Source organism: Lissotriton helveticus, chromosome 6, assembly GCF_964261635.1.
Source record: "Lissotriton helveticus chromosome 6, aLisHel1.1, whole genome shotgun sequence".
NCBI classification, from domain to species: domain Eukaryota; kingdom Metazoa; phylum Chordata; class Amphibia; order Caudata; family Salamandridae; genus Lissotriton; species Lissotriton helveticus.
In genome coordinates this window covers 601,877,444-601,901,260 of record NC_136067.1, presented here as the reverse complement: position 1 = coordinate 601,901,260, position 23,817 = coordinate 601,877,444, and the positions used below count along the sequence as shown (strand labels likewise).

General features: G+C 47.4%; 1 protein-coding gene across 1 annotated transcript in view; it reads right to left on the bottom strand.

Moving 5' to 3' along the window:
- Positions 1–23,817, bottom strand: part of LOC144762793 (CD109 antigen-like) — a 1,211,849-nt gene that overhangs the window by 276,631 nt on the left and 911,401 nt on the right. The window contains exon 27 of the mRNA XM_078648063.1: positions 16,775–16,965. Coding sequence (XP_078504189.1) covers positions 16,775–16,965 — 191 coding nt within the window. The remainder of the gene's footprint in view (positions 1–16,774; positions 16,966–23,817) is intronic.

The following is a 23,817-nucleotide window of genomic DNA, read 5'->3' as shown; positions in this document are numbered from 1 at the left end:
TGAATAAGAAGAATCCACCTCTTGGAGAGGTGTTGGATTTCTTCTGGAGGAAGGAGTACCAAGCAAGAGGTGCTCCTCATATACATATGTTGCTGTGGATCAAGGATGCACCTAAATTTGGAACGGATGCAGAAGACTCAGTGATGAGTTTCATAGAACAGTATTCTACGTGTGCTGTTCCAAACGCAAAGGAGAAAAAAAGCCTACGAGAAAAAGTTCTACGTTTCCAAAGCCATCGATGTGGAAAGTACTGTCGTCGTAAATTCCGGAACAAAGACAAGTTCTACACCAAATGTCGTTTCGGCTTTCCACGACCGGTGATTTCTAAAGGAAGAGTGAACAGTTTGATGTCTTCGCTGCGACATAATGTGATGAAGAAATCACCTAAAAACACATACAATTTGAAGAGGAACGAAGAGTCTAAGTACATTAACGACTACAACCCGGTGATTTTGTCCATGTGGAATGCTAACATGGATATACAGTTTGTGGCTGATAACTGTATGGCTGTGGCTCGGTATGTGACATCTTACATCACCAAAAAAGAGAAGACAGAATTGAAGGATATGTGGGAGGACATTTCCCATGAAAAGAGCCTCAGCAAGAAGTTGTACAGTTTCAGTCTGAAGATGTTGTCGCATCGAGAAATCGGAGCTTACGAATGTTCTGACCGGTTGTCTTCAGCAAGTCTCTATGCCAAGTCCAGGAGTATCGTTTGGGCGAGTGTTGGTCTTGCTGCAACGCGTAATCGAGTTCTGAAACCTGTGCGGGAAATTGAGTATTTGGCGGAAAAGGAGCCAAACAGTACCGACATTTTGAAGAGCAACATGTTGGATACATATTATCCAAATCGAAGCAGTCACCTCGAGAATGTTTGTCTGTATGAGGTTCTGCAAAATTACATATTCAAGAGGAACATCAAAGAAGATACTGAGAAAGGAGTGTATGCTGTAATAGGAAGTGAGGGATGTCTGGTCAAGCAAAGAAAATGCCACTTGATAAACCATCGAAAATTGAGTGGCGAATCTCCTGAAAAAAAGGAGTTTTTCTATTTAGCACTTTTGCAACTTTTTAAGCCTTGGCGTGCAGAAGAGGAACTGCTTGGAGATTTCCTTTGTTACGAAGACTCATTCAATGCTGCCAAGGAGACCATAGAATGTCCTGCTTTTCCCAAATATGTAGAAATGTTGAATGTGGAAATTGAGCAGGAAGCAACGATTGCAGCCGAGATTGCCAGAGACAGTTCTCAGGACAGTCAGAGTTCTGCTTCATTGAGTCAGGATCCACTAGGAGGACCTCTTATCGAAAATGAAGCTGCCACTGCTATGAATGAAGTGGAAAGAGCCATGGCACATGCTCAGGAGGATGCGGTTAACTTAGAAGAGTTGGAAAGACAACTCAACGTTGAGCAGAGGAAAATATATGACGAACTTACCATGCAAATTGATCATGGATTAAGTCATGACAAGAAAGAGTGCTCATGTACGTCGTTGAAGCCTGTCCGACTGTACGTGAGTGGAGAAGCGGGAACTGGAAAAAGTTTCCTTATTAAAGCAATTTCATGTTATTTGCAGGAAAGGACAGAGTCATCGCTGTCTTGTGTTGTCACCGCTCCAACTGGACTGGCAGCACATAACATTAAAGGGATTACTTTACATCGTTTACTGATGCTGCCAGTGGAGCATGACAACAAATTAGAATATCACAAGCTATCTGGAGATGCTTGTTTTGAAGTTTCAAGAGTCTTGAGGAAAATGAAACTTCTTATCATTGACGAAGTAAGCATGGTTTCCAATGTCATGCTTGCCTTTGTGCATTTGAGAATGCAAGAAGTTCTCAAAACAGAGTATGATGTGTTATTTGGTGGCAAACACATCATTGTTTTCGGAGATCTTCTGCAGCTGACACCAGTGAAAGGGCAACCTGTGTTCAAAATGCTCACGCATGAAGATACCAGGAAGTGCTTAGGGAGTATTGGCAACGTCAATATATGGTTAAACTTCAATTATGCTGAACTGCATGAAAATATGCGTCAGGCAAAGGATGAAGTTTACAAGACTATTCTACAAGATGTTAGAATTGGAAAAGTGACCGAGCATGGGAAAGAAGCTTTACATGCACGATTACTGACAAATTTATATCCAGACGAAGATGTTGTGCCTGAGAATATTTTTCAGAAAGTTACTGAGAAAAAATCTGGAATATGTTTGATGCCAACTCTTGCAGAATGTGCCAAATTCAACAACAAAATGTTGCATTTAGAAAAGCAAGAGATTGTGAAATTGGAAGCTATTGACAGAGTAGAGCATATGGGATCAACAATTATTTTGTCTGAGAATCTGAAAACAAAATTGGATTCATTAGAGAAGAGTATATCTAAAACTGCGGGTTTTGAAAAGACTCTGAATGTGTGCTTGAACTGCCGTATAATTTTAAGAAGGAATTTACATGTTGAAAGAGGTCTGGTAAATGGATCAATGGGTAATGTTGTTGATTTTGTGAAATACAGAAATAGAGATGGAATTGAATTTTTAAAAATTAAATTTGATGGCATTGAGGAAGTACAGCTAATTGCTCGTTGTTCTGCTAGATTTTTGCTTGTAAAAGACTTATATGTTCGTCGTAAGCAGTTTCCTGTTTGCTTGGCATATGCGGTGACAATTCATAAATCGCAAGGTTTAAGTGTAGACTGTGCATTGGTGAATATTGGCAGTTCTGTGTTCAAGGAGGGTATGGCATATGTGGCATTGTCACGAGTTAGGACTTTATCGGGATTGTACTTGATTGAGTGTGATGTCACAAACATTTGTGCGGATCTAGATTGTGTTAAGGAATACAATAGGTTGAGAAGAGAGTATGCGCCACATTTGCCTCAGTATCCTTTGTTTGAGAAACGTGTGGTAGGCCGGAAACGAAGAAATGTGACCAATACTGGGGAGGTTGTAGCAAAAAGACGAAAAGTCGATGAACCTGAAATTACAAGCAGAAACAAAAAGGATTCTGTTGAAGATGTTGTTGGTTTTCAATTTGAAAACAGTTCTGGTGTCAACTGCTATGCTAATGTAGTAGTTAATGTTTTGTTTTCTCTAGAAAATGTAAAAGAAGAAATTGTGGTCAATTCTGATCAAAGATTTTGCAGTTTGTTAAATTCTGTGTTAGAGAAATGTAGCACTGATAGAACAAACATAGAAAGTGTGTCTGAAATTCGAAATCTGTTAGACAGATGTTCAGGCCAAACACAATTCTCTCAAAATAGTCAGCAAGATTGTCAGGAGTTTTTAATGTACATGCTTGATGTATTGCATGATGAAGGTGTAGATGTAGATCACCTGTTTGGGCTTTCTTATCAATGGCAGCATGACTGCGAGAACTGTAGGGTATCAAGTATTACTAGTGTAGACTCAGAAAGATTTATATATTTAACTTTGCCAGACAGTAAATCAGTCTCTTTTAATAAGCTAGTAAAAGCAGCTGATCACAACATGGAGTGTAGCCAATGTAAATCTGAAATGATGTCCACATTATTTATACGAACATATGGCCAGTATGTCATTTTAATGTACCAACGATGTAGGCCTGATGGAACAAAATTGACAACTTTAATTAAAAATGTTGTGGCTTCACAGTTGTCAATATCAGGAAGGACTTTTGTAACTGTAGCAATTATATATCATGATGGTCCTTCAATAACATCAGGACATTATACAGCTTATTTAAAGTGTAGAAATGGCTGGTCATTCTGCAATGATTCTGTTTTAATTTTCAAAAAAAATTTGCCGTTTGACCTTAAAAACTCTTACCTGGTGTTTTTAAAACCAAAATTTTAGGGAAAGAATCTCGGGATGTGCTCTGAGGAATTTCAAGAAGTTCTCATGGCTCCTACACGATTTGGCCTTGAGGATAAGTGTAGTACAGAGACATAACTTCTTACCATAACACTGGACTTTATGGAGAAATACGTGCACTTTGAATGAGTTCAGAAAAACTGTTTCTTTTTATAAGCTAATTGAAGCAGCCAATCAAAACATGGAGTAGAGGGAATGTAAGTCTGCAATGCTGTCTACTGTTTTACATTGCTTTGTGATTAAAAGTGATGTAGATAATTAAATAATTGTACTAGTCATAAAGGTAGTGTAAGTCTGCTTCATAGTAAGCAGTATCAGTGTGATAGGAAATGTAGAACATGATTGAGGAAGAAGGGGAAGATATTACTAGTCCAGGATTGTGTAAATGATCTTCAACATTTTAATTCTGAAAGTTGTGGAAATGCGAAAAGACGGGATTGGCTAACAAGAAATCCAAGAGTTATACATGGCTCTGACAAGATTTGGCCTTGTGGAATCTTGTGGTAGAGAGCAAGAAGTCATTTATTGTATGTAACATGTTTTTGAAAACGATGGAGGTTTTCTTTCAGAAAGTGGCGGGTTGAAAGTAATAACAGCACAACAGAGTGTAAGCTGTTCATAGGACATCCTTGGCCGTCATGGAAAGTAAGTTAACTTTAAGGAGTTCTGAATTCTGATTTCTAATGTTGTATGGGTTTTTTAAACACAATCATTTTGATTGTGTTTTTTTTTCCCCGCTGTTATATGATGAATACCTTCAAGTCACTGTTTTAGTGAAATTTGATACATTCTGAGAACAGCAAAAATAAACCATTTAACATGTATAATTAATTCTGTTCTGTTTGCATTTATGATGTACATGTAGAACTGTGTAGGAGGCATGGAGAAGGTGAGGCTTCTGTAAGTGTCAAAGTTGTTGCATACAGTCCTCATATTCTACGTAGTCTTTTATATTTCATTACTTTCACTGTTTCTGACTGATCTAAAATTTTTTTTTTAAAAAGAACAGTAAGTATAAGGGAAGGAAACAGACAGTTATGTTAAAAGAAACACAGCTATAGGGAATAAACTAGGGATACTGTTACCCGCAATCCTCTGCTGATGATGTCACTGAGCATGTCATGAATGATGTAATATGTGACATCATCAGCAGTGGATTACGGGTAATAGTATCTCTAGTTTACTCCCTTATAGCTGTCTTTCTTTTAACATAAGTGTCTGTTTCCTTCCCTTATACTTACTGTTCTTTTTTAAAAAAAAAAATTTTGGGTTCGCTTCCGGTTCGCGTACCGGGGAGCGAACTGGGAAGCGAACTAAGAGAAATAGAGGTTGGCACAGTTGCAAATATTGTACCAATTTTTTAATAACGGGGAGGTAGTTCTGAAAAGAACTTTTTTTTAAATTGTTTTTGTTGTTTTATATTTTTTTTATTATTTTTCTGAACATTTTTTTACTTTTTTTGAATTTTTCTGAACAGTTTTATAATTTTTTTGTTTTTTTTTCGGAGGGGGCAACGAAAACGATTCATTGTAAAGGGCTCAACAGGAGCAAGAAAACAAAAAAAAAGAATTTATTGTTTGGGGAGTTTCGGACAAACATGAGCATGATTGTCAATAGCTCTGTTGATCAGAGTGATGCTACTTTCTGCGTAGCAAATGAATCCACTGCAATGTAGGCAGACTTGTTTTACTTCACGAAATCTCGTTTGTATATTTGGCACCATCTCCCTGCCCTCTGGTCCCGTTACTTCCGGTACAACAGATCTTCTGGCCATAATAGGGAGATTATCTAGGTCGTCCTGTTCCTCTTCTTCGTCTTCTTGCTGAATTATAACTTTAGCAGGTGGTCCACTCTTCCTTGGATGTGGTGGAGGTGGTGGGGAAGCACCAGCTGAAGCTAGTAAAGAAGCCATTGCTCACTGGTAACAAAGGGTCTTTCTCTCACAATGATGAAAGTCAGAGTGAGGAAAGAAGGAGGGATTTTCACCATTTGGGAAAAAAAATAGTTCTCAACCAATGAAAAGTGTTCATTTTAGATCATATGACCTAGTCTTACATCATTAGGAAACCGAAAGTGAAATGAACCAATGAAAAGTGTTATTACCAAGTCACATGACCTGCTGTGTGTATGTTACGCGCTTTGCAGGGCCTCCCGGTTTGCTTCCAGAAACCTGTGCTTTGCGACTCGGTAAGCGTACGAGTTCGCTAACGTAGCACGTCATATGACGTATCACGCGACAACGCGAAACGTCATGCGGACGGGAGGCGTCACGATGTTGTTTTCTAACGCGGCAGTTGCGGTAAAGAAACGTTTACCGGCTCGTGGTCTATTTCGCGGCATCAAGGTCAGCTAACGGGAAGCTTCCCGATTCGCGAAGCGGGAACGAAGAAAAAAAAATATTTAAAAAAAAAGTTATTAATAAACATATAAAATATATTTTTGGATTTAAAGAAGAATACATTTTACAGCTACAGATATTAGCTGTTAAAAAACCAATGAAATTCACTGAAAAAACCATAGGTTATAGACCATATATAGTTAGGAATTAGCATTTACAAAACCTTGAAAATTCACTGAAAAAACCATAGGTTATAGACCATATATAGTTAGGAATTAGCATTTAAAAAACCTTATTTTACTCACACAAAACCATTGAAATTCCATATATAGTTAGTTGCACTAACTATATATCGCGCACCCGCAATCCACTGCTGATCATGTCACATATTACATCATTCATGACATGGTCAGTGACATCACTGATGACATCACTGATGACATCTCAAATGACATCACTGATGACATCACTGATGACATCTCATTTGACATCATTCTTGTGCTAATACGATAAACCTCTTCAGACTCTAATATAACCTTAGATACACTCAGTGTATACAGACACTCACACACTGCCACTCATCCATGGAGTTACTCACACACCCAGTCAGTCATGCAAAGAAACAATCTCACCTCCATTTCTTCAACTATACAGTTAAACACACCTTACTTATTGAAACATATACTAACACATATTTACTCTCTTATACAATCCCTGATACAAGTTCACAATGATCGATACAACCATTCACTCATTCAGTGGCTCTCATGCACAGTTATTTATATATGCCAACTCTCACATGTACTGTGTTTTACATATGTACTTACTATGACATGTAGCATTGAGATATCCATTCACTCATCAATACACTCATGCACACAGTCAACTGCCCATGTAGCTGTTTCCACATGCACTCTTGAACTCATACACCTAGTGAATAAACTGCTCACACATCTATGCATAGAGTCACACACCTTCCAGCCACCCCCACACAAACTCAATCTCCCATAGAAATACTTGGGCAACCAATTAATAACACATATAGCCTCTCGTATAGCTAATGATCAACACATGCAGCAGTTTACAGAACAACAGACATAATGATGCACAAATTAAGACAGTTTAGTCACTAACCCATGCATTCAGTGAGACACATTTAATCACTCACTCATACAGTCAGTCACGCACCTACTAAATCCTTCATCCAGACACTTATACATCCACTCATTCTTCAATATGTAAGACATATTTTAACTTTACAGAAACATACAGTCACTGGATGTTGTCATCAGTGATGTCATCAGTGATGTCATTTGAGATGTCATCAGTGATGTCATCAGTGATGTCACTGACCATGTCATGAATGATGTAATATGTGACATGATCAGCAGTGGATTGCGGGTGCGCGATATATAGTTAGTGCAACTAACTATATATGGAATTTCAATGGTTTTGTGTGAGTAAAATAAGGTTTTTTAAATGCTAATTCCTAACTATATATGGTCTATAACCTATGGTTTTTTCAGTGAATTTTCAAGGTTTTGTAAATGCTAATTCCTAACTATATATGGTCTATAACCTATGGTTTTTTCAGTGAATATATATATATATATATATAGTGTTTTTTTGGGAGTGCATCTAAATCGCCGGTGGTGCAGAAGTGAGGCATACCACAGACACCTCTATAAAATGAACAGCATTTTCCCTCCATCTACAGAAATTCTGCACTCGAATCTAGGAATTAACTCCTTTATTTATTTATTTATTATTATTTTTTTGGGGGGGAGGATTATAAACTTTTATTCGTTATCCATGCATGCACACAGCTTTCCGCCTACAACCCTGGGGCCGGCAGCAAACTAGGATCATGTCAATACAATATGCAGGTCCATTGTTCCTGAAAGGGAGAAAGGAAGAAATTGTGCCAAACATGTCACCGGCGTCACCTGGTCCAGTTGCCTGAGCCTCAAATAAAACCACAACATTATCATGCATGGACGCCATTGCCCCTAGTCATCACTCTCCAGTACTACAGGAGGGTGAGCTCTGCTTTCTCCAGTGCTGTATTGGTAGTCTCTTATGGTGCGCGCATACGACTACGTGGTCTAAATCTAACTTTCCTAACCCAACTTGCCCACTAACCCCCTCCCCTCCCCCCTCAACTGCCTGTGCGCCTCGTCCCGTGTGCTACTGCCTTCTCAATGTTATGTGTCTCGTGCCTCAGCCAAAGCCTCTCGCGCCCTCCCCACCCCTCCATTCTCTCACTCCCTCTATGCTCCCAACCGGAAGATCTCCCCATGCGTGCAGTCTATGTGTCCTTGGTCTCTAGTGTCGGCGTTACCCGGGTGTCCCTCCCGCGTGGCACCTCCATGAAACTTGAAATAATCTAGTCCTCGTTGTCCCCCCCCCTTCTTGCTGCTCCTCTGTCTCCTCCCGATCCTCAACCGTGTCGTTCCTATTCGAGTTGTATGTCAGGTATTGGTCCCAGAAGTTTCGTGGCCTACTCACAGGTGGTAAGAGTTCACTATACAGCTGGGATTGTGTGCAACTGTACAACATAGCCCTTTCCCATTCTCTTTTAGTTGGAAGCGGGCCGCGCATCCAACACATTGCTATCGCTCTCCGTGCCATAATTAACCCTATGCCAGCCAGGCGACGCGCAGCTGGGGGTAAGACTCTGGTATGTCCCAGCAGAGCCAATGCCGGGTCTACCGGGAGCTCCATCTCCAGTATCCGCCCCAGCTCGAGAAAAACCTCCTCCCAGAAGTTGTTTATCCCCGGGCAGGTCCAAGCCAGGTGTAGGAAGTCCGCCACTGACGCACTGCAACGTTCACATTCCGGCGTCTGCCGGAGACCATATCTGTGCAAGCCTTCCGGAGTGTAATACACTCTCTGTAAAAATTTAAACTGAACAAGCCTATGCCTAGCATTCAGCGACACCCGTTTCGTGTTCTGGCAGCAATATTTCCACATTTCGTCACTTATCTCCGTCTGTAAGTCTCGTTGCCACGCCTGTCGGGCCTTCGAGGGTTCTTGTGTTCGGTGACACTGCCCCATCCTGTACAGTCGTGCTATCATCTTGCCGCTCGACTGTGTTTTTATTACGTAAGTCAGTTCTGGTAGTTCTGTGGGTTCCTCCATATCCGGCCCCAGCAGCTCCTGTAGTGCTGCACGGACTCTGTGCAGATGGAAACGGTGCAGCAGCGTCGTAGTGATCTGGGATAGAGCAACCTGTTCCCAGGTGACTACCTTCCCGTCCTTGAACAGGTCACCCAGCTTGTGTATGCCCAGCTGACTAAGGGCGCGCGTGACCCCCTTTTCTCGCAGCGGTGGAAGCCATATGGCTCATTCTATCGGGACCAGGGGGGAATACAGCAGTGTGCAGTCATGGCTTCTGGCCAAAGAGTGCCATGCGTGATTCGTACTCGTAATAGAGTCCAGAGTACCCACACGTCGCGTGGCCGGTTCGAATACAGTAGCCGCTGGCTGGAGGGGTTTCGCAAAGAGCGTCTCTAGAATCACGTGAGGAATATTACTATCCCCATGTATCCAAGTGTGCAAGTGCATCGCTTGCGCGACCCTATAGTACTGTTCTACATCCGGGGCCCCCAGACCGCCTTGGTCATATGGGAGAGTCAGGACTTGCCACTTAACCCTCGGTTGCTTACCTCCCCATGCCAGTCTCGTGAGGGTCTGAATTAGCGTTTTAAAGAATGCCTTAGATAGGACCACCGGGAGGTTGCAAAAGAGAAACAAGAACCTCGGAAGCACCAGCATTTTCAGGAGCGCAATGCGACCCGCGAGGGACAGCGGCAGCCTACACCATCTGTCGACATCGTCAACCAGTTTCATGTAAGCCACTCCGTAATTTTCCCTGATCAATACATCCGGATCCGGGTGTAGTTTTATGCCTAAATACCTAACCGGATCTTCCGACCACTGCAGTGGGTAGTCCATGACAAATTTATTTGTCACCGGCGTCAGCGGGAATGCCACCGATTTAGACCAGTTTACCTTTAGACCAGATAGGGCTCCGAACTGCACTACCTCCCTTAGCACTGGCGCGAGGTTAAGCTCCGGGTCCCTGACGTACAAAAGCGTGTCGTCAGCGTACGTGGATATGCATATCTTATATGTAGGGAAATTAATACCTTCATGGCTGTGGTATTCTCGGAGTGCACACGCTAGGGGTTCCGCTACTAGTGCGTATAGCAACGGGGAGAGCGGGCAGCCCTGTCGAGTGCCCCTGCTGATTCCGAACGCCTCCGTGACAGTGTCACCAATGCGTAGCCTGGCCGTCGGTTTGTAATACAAAGCGCCTATCATTTGTAGAAAGGGTTCACCCAGGCCCAGTTTCCTAAGTACCCTGGACATGAAAGGCCATTCTACGGAGTCGAAGGCTTTCTCCATATCTAGGAATATTGCCAATGCCTTATTCTCCGGCTTCACATGCTGCATCGTCCCTAGGACCGTACGAATGTTGTATGTGAGGTTCCTAGATGGGATAAAACCCGCCTGTTCCGGGGCCACCAGTATAGGGGCGAGGAGTGCGAGACGCGTCGCCAGTACCTTTGCATACAGCTTAGCATCAACGTTGATCAAGGAGAGGGGTCTGTACGAACCGCATTCCGTGTCAGGCTTCCCAGGCTTGAGTAACGTTATGATGAGTGCCTCTCGCATAGTCGGGGGCATGGAGCCTTCCAAGCATATGTCATCAAATAATGCTGAGAGGTAGGGGACCAGCAGTTCTTTAAACGATTTGTAGAAGCCGACAGTTAGCCCATCGGCGCCCGGAGCGCTACCCACCCGCATACTATCTAAGGCCTCCTCTATTTCCTCCCTCTGGATGGGCATCATAAGGAATTCTCTTTGCGAATCGGACAGTTGTGGCATCTGAATATAACTCAGGTAGTCGTCGATTGCCCCGTCCAGTCCCGTCGATTTCGATTCGTATAGAGCAGAGTAGTACCGCCTGAATTCCCCGACAATCTGTTCCTCGTCTGTGAGGGTCTCTCCCGTGCTCGAGACCAACTCGCCAATCAGCAGTGGCCGCCGCTCATGTTTAATCATCTTAGCCAGGAGAGAACCAGGCCTTTCACCCTCGCCGTACATGCGGGCCGTGGCATATTTGCCCATGTGTTGTACCTCTCTGTCTGCCTCTGTGTGATATTCTGTCAACAATAGTTTGATCTGATCTAGTGCGTCTCCCTCTGGCTCCGCCTGGTGCCTCCCTTCAAGGTCCTTCAGCTGACCCTCTAAATATTTAAGCCGCTGTCTAATGGATTTCAGGACACTGGAGTGTTTGGCCATGGCTATCCCGCGTATGTAGACCTTAAAGGTCTCCCATAGCGTCTGAAAACTTTCCACAGAGCCCGTATTCGTCACAAAGAAGTTTTCGATTTCATTCGCGATTTCCCCTCGGAACACCTCGTCTAGTAAAGAGTACGGGGGGAAGCGCCACGTAAAAGGGGGGATTCCGCGCACTGGCGACTCCAGGATCAGGAGGAGAGGAGAGTGGTCAGACAGTGTGCGTGGCAGTATGTGACAGTCCCTTATATTATTGGATAGCTGTTGTGATACAAACCAGTAATCTATTCTAGTGTGTAATGCATGATACGCTGAATAATGTGTGTACCCCCCTCTGGAGTGATGTCTACTGCGCCATACATCCAAGAGATCCAAGTGCACCATCTCAGTTTGGAGCGCCGTGGCAGCCGCCGACGGGCTCCTGTTCGGTCCCGCAGATCTGTCCAGATCCGGGTCTAGGACCAAGTTAAAGTCCCCGCCCCAAAGCATATACGAGCAATCATACATTTTGCATCTCCGGGCTAAGTCCGCGTAGAAATCAGGTGAATCATAGTTGGGCCCGTATACATTCACAAGCAGCATATCATGCCCCTGGCCCCTGCATCTGCAAATGACGTACCTCCCCTCCGGGTCCGTCTCTAGTGACTTCAATGTGAGTTTGGAGTGCGGGTTTACCCATATTAGTGTCCCTCTCGAGTGTGTGGTAAAGCCCGCTGCGATACTGCATCCCGCTAACCCCTTGTGTTGTAACATCCTGCTGGCAAGAGGCAAATGTGTCTCCTGTAGGAGAGCGAGATCTATGTTATGCCTGCGTAGGTAACTAAGGACCTTTCTCAGCTTCCTATAGTCATTGAGGCCCCTGACATTCCATGTCAGTGCTCTCATTTGGGTCCGCGCTGTGTCGGACTGTGGTGTAACTTTCTCAACCCCTGCCATAGTGTATAGTGTGTGCAATAAGGCTACCCTGGAATAGTATCCATCGGTCCCGAGGAGCGGGATTTGGCAGTTGACGTAACATGTATTTGCCGGTCCCAAACCTAGTGGGACTCACCCAATTCTCGGTCGGCAGCACCTCGGCATTCAAACCCAATAACAACTGGTACTCAATTACAAACCCCAACATCCCCCCCACCACCCACAGCAGACCCACCCCAATTTGGCCTTGCAGAATCCCATCCCACCCATCCCACCTCAGCAACAAGTAGAATATTCCCATTTGCACAACGCTCAGAAGAATTAGGGCCACTGAAAAGACAGGGGAACGTGTCCAGTCCTTTCAAGTCTTCTCCCGCCGCCGACCGCCAAAGCGAATCAAGATCAGCCCGGCGTTCATCCGTCAGTCATCAGCCGTTTCTGCCAGTTCCAGTGCCGCTGTCGCAACTGCCGCCCTTTGTCCTTCATGAATCTCCTCCTGGGGAGGGCGACGCGGCCTGCGCCGTCGATTCTGCTGTCGCCATTGTCCTGCGGTGCGGGTCTCCGAGTGGTTCCCCGGTTGCAAGTCTCCCGCCGGTTCAGGTTCCTCGATGCCCAACAGCCGGCAGGCTTCAGTGAGAGAGCGTAGCTGGTGCACTTTGTTGTTCCATTTAAACACAATCCGGAACGGGTGCCCCCAGCTATATGTGACACCAAGGCGTCGCAGTTCAGCAGTAACCGGTCTGAATGATCTACGCTTCTCCAGGGTGATGGCCGCCAGGTCCTGAAAGAGTGTCGGTGAGTGTTCGCCATAGGTGACGGAGCCCAGCTGTCGCGCTTTGTTGAGTATCTCTTCTTTGGTGCGAAAGTCCTGAACGCAGACCAGGATATCCGCTGGCAAGGCACTCGAGGCTCTAGGCGGTCCAGTCCGATGTGCTCTGTCTAGAGTGATAATGGAGTCAGCCGATCGGCCCAGAATATGGTTGAAAAGGCCTCGCGTGAACTTGAAGAGATCTGCCGTGTCCGGGGTGGGTTTTACCCCTCTAATTCGAATGTTATGCCTCCGAGACCGGTTTTCCAAATCCTCCACATGCGATTGTAAGTCAACTTGCTGGTCATGGATGCGGATAATTTCTTGCTGGAGCGCTTCCATCTCGACATCCCGGCCATCGCTCTTCGTCTCTAGGTCCACTACCCGCTCGCCAATGGCGTCCGTGTCTCGCCTCAGCTCTCGAATCTCCCCCTTCAATTCAGTCTTAAGGAGCTGGAGGTCTTCCCGTAGGCCACCAAATAGAGATTCCAAGAAAGACCTCGTGACAGGCTCGTCTTTGCTTTGGGGGCTGTTGCCCGGTGTGCCGGCCGTTGACTTGGTGGGCGCCGCGTGGGTTCCAGCGCTGTGAGGGTCTGTTTTCTTCCCCATGGTGATGGGTGTGAGCAAGTCCTTTATGGTCCTGTCCTTGCGCACTCTGCCAGTCGCCATACTCCCCAGGCCTGCCAGCAGAACAGGCCAGGGTGGATCGGGCCGGAAGCTCGCCGCAGCACCGGTAGATAAGTACCAGACAGCCTGGGGCTAAGAGTCCAGCCCCCGTGGACCGCTGGCGGTCTCCTCAGCTCCAATTGCTCTCGCTGCTAGGGCCTAAGTGCCGGTGTCTCCCCCTCAGACAGTGTTCGAGGTGCTAATCCAGGCGATGCAGTCCGTGTGGGAGAGCCAATCACTGGGCCGGGTGATGTCTCAAAATGGCGGCTACCAGGTCACCGCACCTCAGTGACCACGTGGCAACCGACCGCCACCCAGGCCTCGATTGGAGCGGCACACGCCGGGGGCCATCGTGGCAGCGGCACCACTCCGGGATCTCCACACTATCCCCCGCCGCCCCACGCTTTCTGCTGCGTAGGGTGGGGGCTCCCCTGCCCACCTCCAATGTCCGAGGCTGTAGCAGGTGCCAGTTCCAACCCGCACCCCCGTATGTGTGGGGGGGCAGAAGTGTGGCTGTAGTGAAGGCACGTGGGCACCAGCCAGATGGGGCAAAGGGTGATTCCTGCTCGGGCGCTGCACGGGCCTCAAGCACCCGGCCCTAAAATGGCGGCACTCAGTTCAAAAATCACCTCCGGGACCGGGGGAGGTTCCAAGGGTGGTAGTCCACAGCTAGGGTGTCGGCGCCGTTTGTAGCTGCCCACGGCTGTCCCAGAGCTGCAGACCGGAGCGGCGAGTCACCTGGGGGGGGTCGTCTCTCTCTCCCCCCTCTCCTCACCTCAAGCCGCTTCCCGGGCTCGCCCGGCGCCGCAACTATCCCCGTTGCCGCTCTCCAACAGTCCCGTGTGCGGCCCAGGGACTCCGGCTGTGACGGCGTATATATCTGGCAGGTCCGCAGAAGCCTCCACGGAGAAGCCGCGCGAGGCCTCGCGCTCAGCCGCGCGGGTCGGACCTGCCGCTTCCCGTCAGGGAGGCCTCGGCGTCGGCTGTATGGCTCCGCCCCTCTCGGCCTCGTTTCCGCAGCTCCGGCCGCCACAGGCCCCTGCGGGCCGCAGAGCTCTTGTCAGGATTCGGTCCGGACCCAGTATAGCCGGTCCGCAGCGCCACCTCACAAATGTCCTCACCAATCTGGCAACTGGTCTGGGGCCCCAATGAAGCCTCTCGGGACCCGGAAGGGTGCTTTAGTATCTATTAAGTGGCGGCCGGCGGCGGGAGCTCAGCAAGACACGTCCGCTCACACCGCCATCTTGGCCACGCCCCTTTCAATTAACTCATTTATTCACCAACAACACTAGCATTAAAACTGGAACGCGTTTTGGCTGTCTTTGACCACTGTCTTTGTACAGTTGTTCTTTAAACAGTCCACAGGTTGGCCTGTTAGAGCTCAGTAAATGTATAACAACTGTAACAAAAGGTCTTTTATCTGCATGTCTATACAAATCCAGACACTGACCTGACTTTGCAAAGAATTCCAGTAAAAGCTGAATACGACAAAATGGATTCCATACATGATAGGAAAAGAAACAAGTCCGCAGAGGAGGACGGAGTGGGGAATTAAATAAGTAACACAATGCAGCATTGCGAAGAACAATAGACATCCATCTATGGTACCACTAACCTTCTAAAGATTCCTACAAGTTTAGGGGCTAGTTATATGCACAGGGCCTGTCACATGCAGAGACAATCTAATTTGTACCCACCCAGTACACACAAGCACATTTGAGTCTCTTGTGTGTAGGGGCAATGAAGGCACTCAGCCATGATAAACTACATGGATTTACCAGGGAAAGCTAGCAGTCTCCACAAAAGGATCAATTAAATAAGACCTATACCTCACTATTAGAATCAGCTGTCACTATTAGTATTTTCATTAACTGGTCATGGGTATGGTAATCACCCCTGTTAAATGGAGCATCGTGTTTGGTAGTTCCAAATACCCCAACAAAGTTGAGGACTCTGTTGGTGAGCAACACTTGTTCGTTGTTGCAAAGTAGTTTAAGTCTGCAGCCTTGGCAGAACCAGTGGTACCCATAGGCTATTCCATGAATTTGCATATAATCCCACTTTCAACAAGGTGCAGATTCTCCCTAAATGTATTTAACACGACTTCATTGTCAGTGGAAATAGGGCCAAAATGGCAGTATGCTAAGAGTAGCAAAAACACTTGCACTGAGCCTCTTAGACTGACCTTGGGCAAAGACTCTTCAGATTTCCCACGTTCACAACGTTTGTTCCTTTCCGAAATTAGATAGATATATTATCCATTTCTATTCTGTCAGTGTGTCTTGCATCAATGTTTTGGATATGTCTGTCTTCTACATTTTAACCTCTGAACTAAATTCATGGAGACCAAATTTCAAATTCAGAACAGATGGTAGAGCTCAAGATTTTGCTTTCCTTGTCGATGTAGATGACTTCCAACTAGTAATACAACTATGCACCTCTATGAAGTACATAAATACCTTTTTTTTCCCTTCCTGTGTCCTTTTTGCAAATCCTCTCTTTATGCACACCTTCCTCAGTAGTGTCTGTCTAAGATCATGTTCTCTGCTGCTTTTCTGTTCAACAATCACTGTACCACACTTTGTTTCTCTTTAGCTAGGTTTCCACTGTAATAGTACCCCAACACACACATACATACATACATGCATACACAATACATATTAGTAAACCAGATACTAGCATTATATCTGGCTATTTCTTCTTCCATCTTCGGTCTAATATTTTGGATCCAGACTGTTGTCAATGAAGCATCTCTAGCAACAACACATCATATGATAAAACAATGAAGTCCTACACAATGCAATGTAAACAATTAACAGTGGGTCTTCAGCAGTTGTCCTATGTGTCTTTCCTTGTAGATCTTTGCTTTTCTTATTATTAAAAATCAATCCCTACCTGAGTAGAAGCATAACCGCCAAGTTGGGTCCTTTGTTGACTAAGCCATTTCATGATTGGGATGCCTTCATTGGTCCTGTTCTGCTGACAGCAGGATAGCAGTGCGTAAGCTGCCATCTCAACCTCTGAAGAACTTGGCTGCCAGTAGTAGGGTAATACAGGTCCAGGTGAGACCCAAAACATCCCTCCATCTGAAAGGGCAAATTAGAAGTACATTTAGCATTGAGCAGTAACAGAAACAAACAAGTGTTGTGTTCATGTAGAGAAGCCCTATTCTTTCATGATTAGGAAAACACTTTTGCGTCATCACTGCAATTTATTGGTCATCAGTCTTTTTTTTAATTTTTTTATTTTATTTTATTGAAATACACAGTATCAAACCATTTATAGAAACATATCGCATAAAAAAGACAAAAGAAAGAATCAGCTCATAGCGCAGACAAGATTAGATGCATCCGATCATATGCTCAGACTTAGCCCTCCAAATATAAATACCAAGTTTTCACTTTCTTAAACCTTTGACAGAATATAAGCTATATTCCATATTAAATGTATTATAAAATCTTGCACGCCACATTTCGAAAGATGGTGCCTCCGGGTGTATGGTCATCAGTCTTATTGCAAGCCATTCTGTGATCATAATTAGTATTCGTTAGGTTGTAAAAATGAACAATTACACAGTGTACGTGAATGGAATAAAAGGGCATTATGGATACATAATTCCAGCATTCTTTCAAGAGCCTGGACTTGTATGGCAGCAGGTATGCTTTAAGACAAGGGCAAAGTGAGCAATTGCCTAGAGCCCCCACCTTCCAAGCAACACTTGGCAAAGTGAACTTTTTCTCTATCTCACTTCTTGTTCCTTTATCTCAACCTTAAACTTGTAAGTCAAAATGATTTGGCATCATGGGTCTTGAATGGCTAAAAGAAAAAAAAGTGATACGTTTGATACTATTGGTAACACAATTGACTACTGTTCCAAACAGGAGCTCCAAATTATTTCTTGCATAGGGCCTTCAGAATCCTTAGCATGGCACGGCAGTGACCACTGCACACTGCACCAAGCAATGCCATACACCTGCTGACCTTCGTAGTGACCATAAATGTCTGGTTAAAAGGCCACACGATTGATGGATGAATTTTGCTGGGTGAGTGCGCTAAGGCCGAGGACGAGGGTTGAAGAGAGAGGGCTGAAAGTGAAGATATATGTGGTCTTTCAAAATGCTGCAGTCCCATGCCCCAGACGTCAGTCGCCTAATGGTCAGACCCTGCTCACACGCATAGTGTGACAGACAGCCATGCTCCACCGCTGGGGATGGAGACAGCAGTCATGCAACTTTTTTCTTCATGCAGTTTCCACATCCTTTGCTGCGCTCACAAGGTGAGCAATTCCACACTACAGATACCATTTTTAACTGCTCCACTGTCCCTGCTCTGTTGTGTCCTACTCCAAAGACATTAGAATTAAACTGGCTCACTGATCAGTGCTCTGACCCCTGTGTCTCCAAGCAAAGTAATTACACTCAAGATCTCCAGACTCCTGATCTGACCATGGTACTTTTACTTAGGCATTCTATGAGGAGAAATATACCACCTCATCATGTGTTCTTGCAGCTGTCCTCTCCTCACGAAGGGAAGGTGTTGCACCAAGCAGGTGCATGCCTCTCGCTCCTTCAGTTCTTGACTGGTACTGAAAGAATACATTGGGGCTTATTTAAACGCCCCTTGCACTGCAAGTACGTCAATTTTTCCTATGTTAGAAGTGACACACCTGCGGTGCACAGGGCTTGTAAATATGCCCCATTGTTGTAACAGCATAAAGGCTCGGAACCAGTCCCATTTAGCCCGCTCACTCATCAATTCGCTGTACTTCCTCGACACTGGGCAGGCACAGTTCCCAACTCCTCTCAACAACTGTCCAGAATAAAACCTCTACCAGTTCTAATGGTTCCCACCTCTTACAGAACCTCTTCATTTTTACTGGGAGGGTCAAAAATCACTCCATCATGCATGGTTGCTTACTGCCATTTTGTATAGTGGGCAGCATGTAATGACCGTATTGTGTACCTTATCATGTCTGCCTCAGCTGTCTAGAAGGGGCAGATAAAGCTACTTTTCATTGGACCAAATAAAATATGTGCTTTACTGTGTTGTCTATCAGATATGTGCCATGTTGTGTATTTGTTCTTGGGCACTGGCTTCCAATCTACTACAAGTCAGTAACTGAGGACACAGTGGATAGCTGGGGTCACTTGATGGATATGAATACTCACTGCCCTAGCTACTTTCCAAGGTTTTTATTTGAGTATGTACTGCTGTACAAATATAGGGAGACATTTATGGGGTTTTGACGTAGGGAAGCACAGCAATGTACCATGCTGTGCTGTCCTACGCCAAGGTGAAAAAGCAGTAATGCATCATATATAAGAAACTCCGTGCATTCCTGTCCTTTCTCTATGCGCTGGTGCTGGTTTGGCAGCCTAGCCCTAACGTTGGCACCCTTGTACCATAGTGCATGCAAGATTGTTTTTGCGCAGGAAACCTTTGATTGAGGTGTTTTCCCTTTTCTATGTGTGCTGCAGAATATTTCTCCTAGATATGCCTCACTTTGGGAAGTGTGTGAATTGGGCAGTTCCCTAGGTTTACAAGATTTTGTACATCTGGGGCATTGTCAAATTCCTGGGTTGCAGCGTGGGCAAACCCACTACAATGCCCATGAAATGCCACCCAGGCACAGAGTAAGGCGAGGCAGTGATTTATGCTGCGTCGCCTTACTCATGATATATGAGGCTACTCAAAGCCACTAACTGTGGCATTGCTTGGCTTCATAAATCGAAGTGAGAACCCCGAGTCACACATGTACTACTTTACGTGGTGCAAAAATGACACAGGGCTCTCATAAATAAGCCACTGTCTGAAGCTTTGAAATCGGTTTAAATTGGTAGTCTTTCTTTAATAATTCATATTTGTAAAGCACAAACTTTTCACCCCCTTAAGGGTTGCAAGGCTACTTGGGGCTTTGGGGGGATTAAGTGAGATAGTGCTCAGCTTAGCTGAGCTGCCGCCAGGGCTAGAACCGTGGGCCCGTGCTCCAGAGTCAGACGCTCTGGCCCCTGCGCCACACCTCTCCCCCTTTCAATAGTCTTTTACTGGCTGCTTCCCAGACACAGCCTATCCACTGTAGTGAGGGCTGGGCCTTGTTGCGCACATTGCTATGTTAGCATAGCCTTATTAGAAGTTTAAACGCCATTTTTAGCTTTTGCTTCTTTTGCACACGACACTACACATAGCTGTTGTAAGTTAGGCTGCGTGAATTTCTTCACATGAGAAAGGCTTGTTTTCGGCATCCCGTTCTCGCCACACATTCGCCGCCCCGCTCCCGCCTCCCAGCTGCTCCCCCCTCCTCCCACTTGGCCTTATATGGAGGACGCCGCGCGGCAGTGAGTGCGACCTCTGTCCCTGCCTGCAGGCCAGGTCGCTCCCCACGCCGCACAGCTCCTCCTGTGTGTCCTTGACTCCCCCACGCTGCTGCCTTCTGTTGTGAGTTCGCCGCTGGTGGGCTCATCCTGTCATTGTATTGCTTGTTCTGCCTGGCTGCCTCTGACTGTATTTTTTGTCCTGTCTTTGTCTGTTGCCTAGCCCCCTCACCCCGCTGCCCAGTGCCCCCTTTTTCATTCTGTACCCCTCGACGCTCCTCTTTCCGTCCCCGCCGCTGCTCCCCTGTGGCCCCGCCCCTTTTCCCCTTCTGATCCCCGTTCCCGCCGCCCATTTGCCGACCCGCTCCCGCCTCCCAGCTGCTCCTCCCTCCCACTTCGCCTTATATGGAGGACGCCGCGTGGAAGCGCAGCGGAGCGGGCAGCGGCGCGCCGTGCGCCAAAGGCAAGCCCGTCTGAGCCCGTCCGCGCCTGGACCACGCCCAGCGCCAGGAACCCTGGACCCCGCAACCGCCACGATGCCAGATTCCGATATGGCGCCAGCACTCTCCTCACACTCAACACCGGACGAAAGCACTGCTACTTCCAGGCCACCCGAAACGCACCCACGGATCCTTCACCTGCCGCACCTGCAGCTTCACCTGCGACAGAGCAAACAAACCTCCCAGGACCAGACCTAACCACCTTCCCTGCATTCTCCTCAACACCCTCTCCGCACGCAAACACGCAGTCGAGCTCTGGGACCTGCTCGACACCTCTGACCGAGACGTGGTGGAACAACTCCTCAGCGCCCGACATCGCTACTGCCATCCCGAACAGCTACAAGGTCACCCGCAGGGACCGCACCAATGGTACTGGAGGAGGAATAGCCTTCATCCACAAGTCCCCCCTCAAGGTATCCACAGACACGGACGACACCATCAGCACCACCGAGCACCTGCTCTTTCGGATCCACACCAACACCAACACCACCCTCAGAGGAACCCTCGTCTACAGACCCCCCGGACTCCAGGCACAGTTCTGCGACTCCATCGCCGACCTCGCCAGCACACACGCACTCGCCTCCACGGACTACATCCTTCTCGGGAACCTCAACTTCCACCTCGAGAATAACAGCAACACCAACTTCACTACCCTGATCGACAACCTCGCTAACCTCTGCCTCAGACAACTCGTCACTGCACCCACGCCGCCGGCCACACGCTTGACCCAGTCTTCTCCACCAGCACCCACGTCGTCTTCAACACCACCGAACTCCACTGGACCGACCACAGATGCATCCACTTCACCTCCAAGAAACCAACCACTCACCACCGCACCCAACCGCTGCCCCGCCACTGCTGGAGCAAAGTCACAGGAGACCAGCCTGTGAAATGTAAATGTGTTTGTATTTATATAGGGCACTTCTACCCAGAGGTCTCGTAGCGCTGTATTCATAACGCTGTGGAACGCATCCTGGCTTTCCTGTGAAATGTCCACTCCTGGGCACCCCCAAGATGAGGCCAGGCATCCAAGCACTGCTGAGGCCGTTGTGGAGATTAAGCAAGCTATTGCCCAGAGTCACAGAGTGGGACCCATGATTAGACTAGGCACTGAGGCGAGAATTATTAGGTACGGGGAAATTGAGTCCAAGAACCGCCGAGGTGGGAATTGAACCCTGGTCCCGGGCCAGACCTCTGCATCAGGGTCTGCCGCTCTAACCATTGAGCCACGCTTCTCCACTGTTCCCTCGCCCTGAACCCACCCACCGACCCAGATGCCGCCACCCGCAGCCTCAGACAGTGGATCGACGACTGCGCCAACAACCTCGCCCCGCTCAAAAACTCCACAACATCCGCACCAGCAAGAAAGCCTCCTGGTTCCCTGCAGAGCTCCAGACCTCCAAACGTGCTTGCCTAAAACTGGAGAAGAAATGGCTCCACGAACTACCCCGGACAGCCACGCAGCCCACAAGGAAGCCACCCGCAGACATCACCACCTCACCAGACTAGCCAAGAGATCCTCCTTCAAAGACCGCCTGGACAACAACGCACATGGCAGCAAAGAGCTCTTCAGCATCGTGAAGGAACTCTCCAACCCCAGCGCCAACACCAACGACATCCCGCCATCACAAGAACTGTGCGACTCACTGGCCACTTTCTTCCACCGCAAGATCGCTGACATCAACAACAGCTTCAACACAGCGACCGTCCCGACTACGCCTGACCCCACCGCTACGAACACCACCCACACCAACCACCTGACCTCCTGGTCCAACGTCAACGACGACGAGACACGCAAGATCATTAACTCCATCCACTCAGGATCACCATCAGACCCCAGCCCACACTACGTGTTCAACAAAGCAGACGCAGCCATCGCACCCCAGCTACGGAAGGTCATCAACATCTCCTTCGAGACAGCGACATTCCCGAAAAACTGGAAGCACGCCGAAATCAACACCCTCCTCAAGAAGCCCAAGGCGGACCCCAAGGACCTCAAGAACTTCCGGCCCATCTCCCTGCTCCCGTTCCCGGCGAAGGTCATCGAGAAAATTGTCAACATACAACTGACCCGCCACCCCGAGGACAACGACATCTTAGACCCGTTCCAGTCCGGATTCAGATGAAACCACAGCACTGAGACAGCCCTCATCGCTGCCACAGACGACATCAGATGTCAACTGGATAACGGCGAAACATCAGCCCTCATCCTCCTAGACCTGTCAGCTGCCTTTGACACAGTCTGCCACCGCACACTAAAGACACGCCTCCAAGAAGCCGAAATCCAAGAGAAGGCCCTCGACTGGACCACATCCTCCCTCTCCGGCTGAACCCAAAGCGTCCGCCTCCCACCCTTCCGCTCCGAGGCCACCGACATCATCTGCGGCATCCCCCAGGGCTCATCTCTCAGCCCGACGCTGTTCAACGTCTACATGGCCCCCCTCGCACAAGTGGCCCGCCATCACGACCTCAACCTCATCTCCTACGCCGACAACACCCAGCTTATCCTCTACCTCACCAAGCACCTGCAGACTGCCAAAACCAACCTCCACGAGGGAATGAAGGCCGTTGCCAACTGGATGAGGAGCAGCCGCCTGAAACTGAACTCGGACAAGACGGAGGTCATCATCCTCGGACCCACCCCCTCAGCCTGGGATGACTCTTGGTGGCTGACCACGCTGGGAACAGCACCGACACCCACCGACTACGCACGCAACCTAGGATTCATCCTTGGCTCCTCCCTCACCATGTCAATGCAGGTCATCGCCATCTCCTCCTCCTGCTACAACACCCTCCGCATGCTCCACAGGATCTACAAGTGGATCCCGACCGACACAAGAAGAACAGTGACACAGGCCCTCGTCAGCAGTAGACTGGACTATGGCAACGCACTCTACGCAGGAATCCCAGCCAAACACCTGCGTCGACTATAACGCATCCAAAACGCCTCCGCCCGACTGATCCTCAACATCCCCTGCCACAGCCACATCACCCCCCACCTGAGAGACCTACACTGGTTCCCCGTCGACGAAAGGATCACCTTCCAGCTCCTCACCCACGCACAAAAGGCATTCCACAACGTCGGGCCAGCCTACCTGAACAGCAGACTCAGCTTCTACACCCCCAC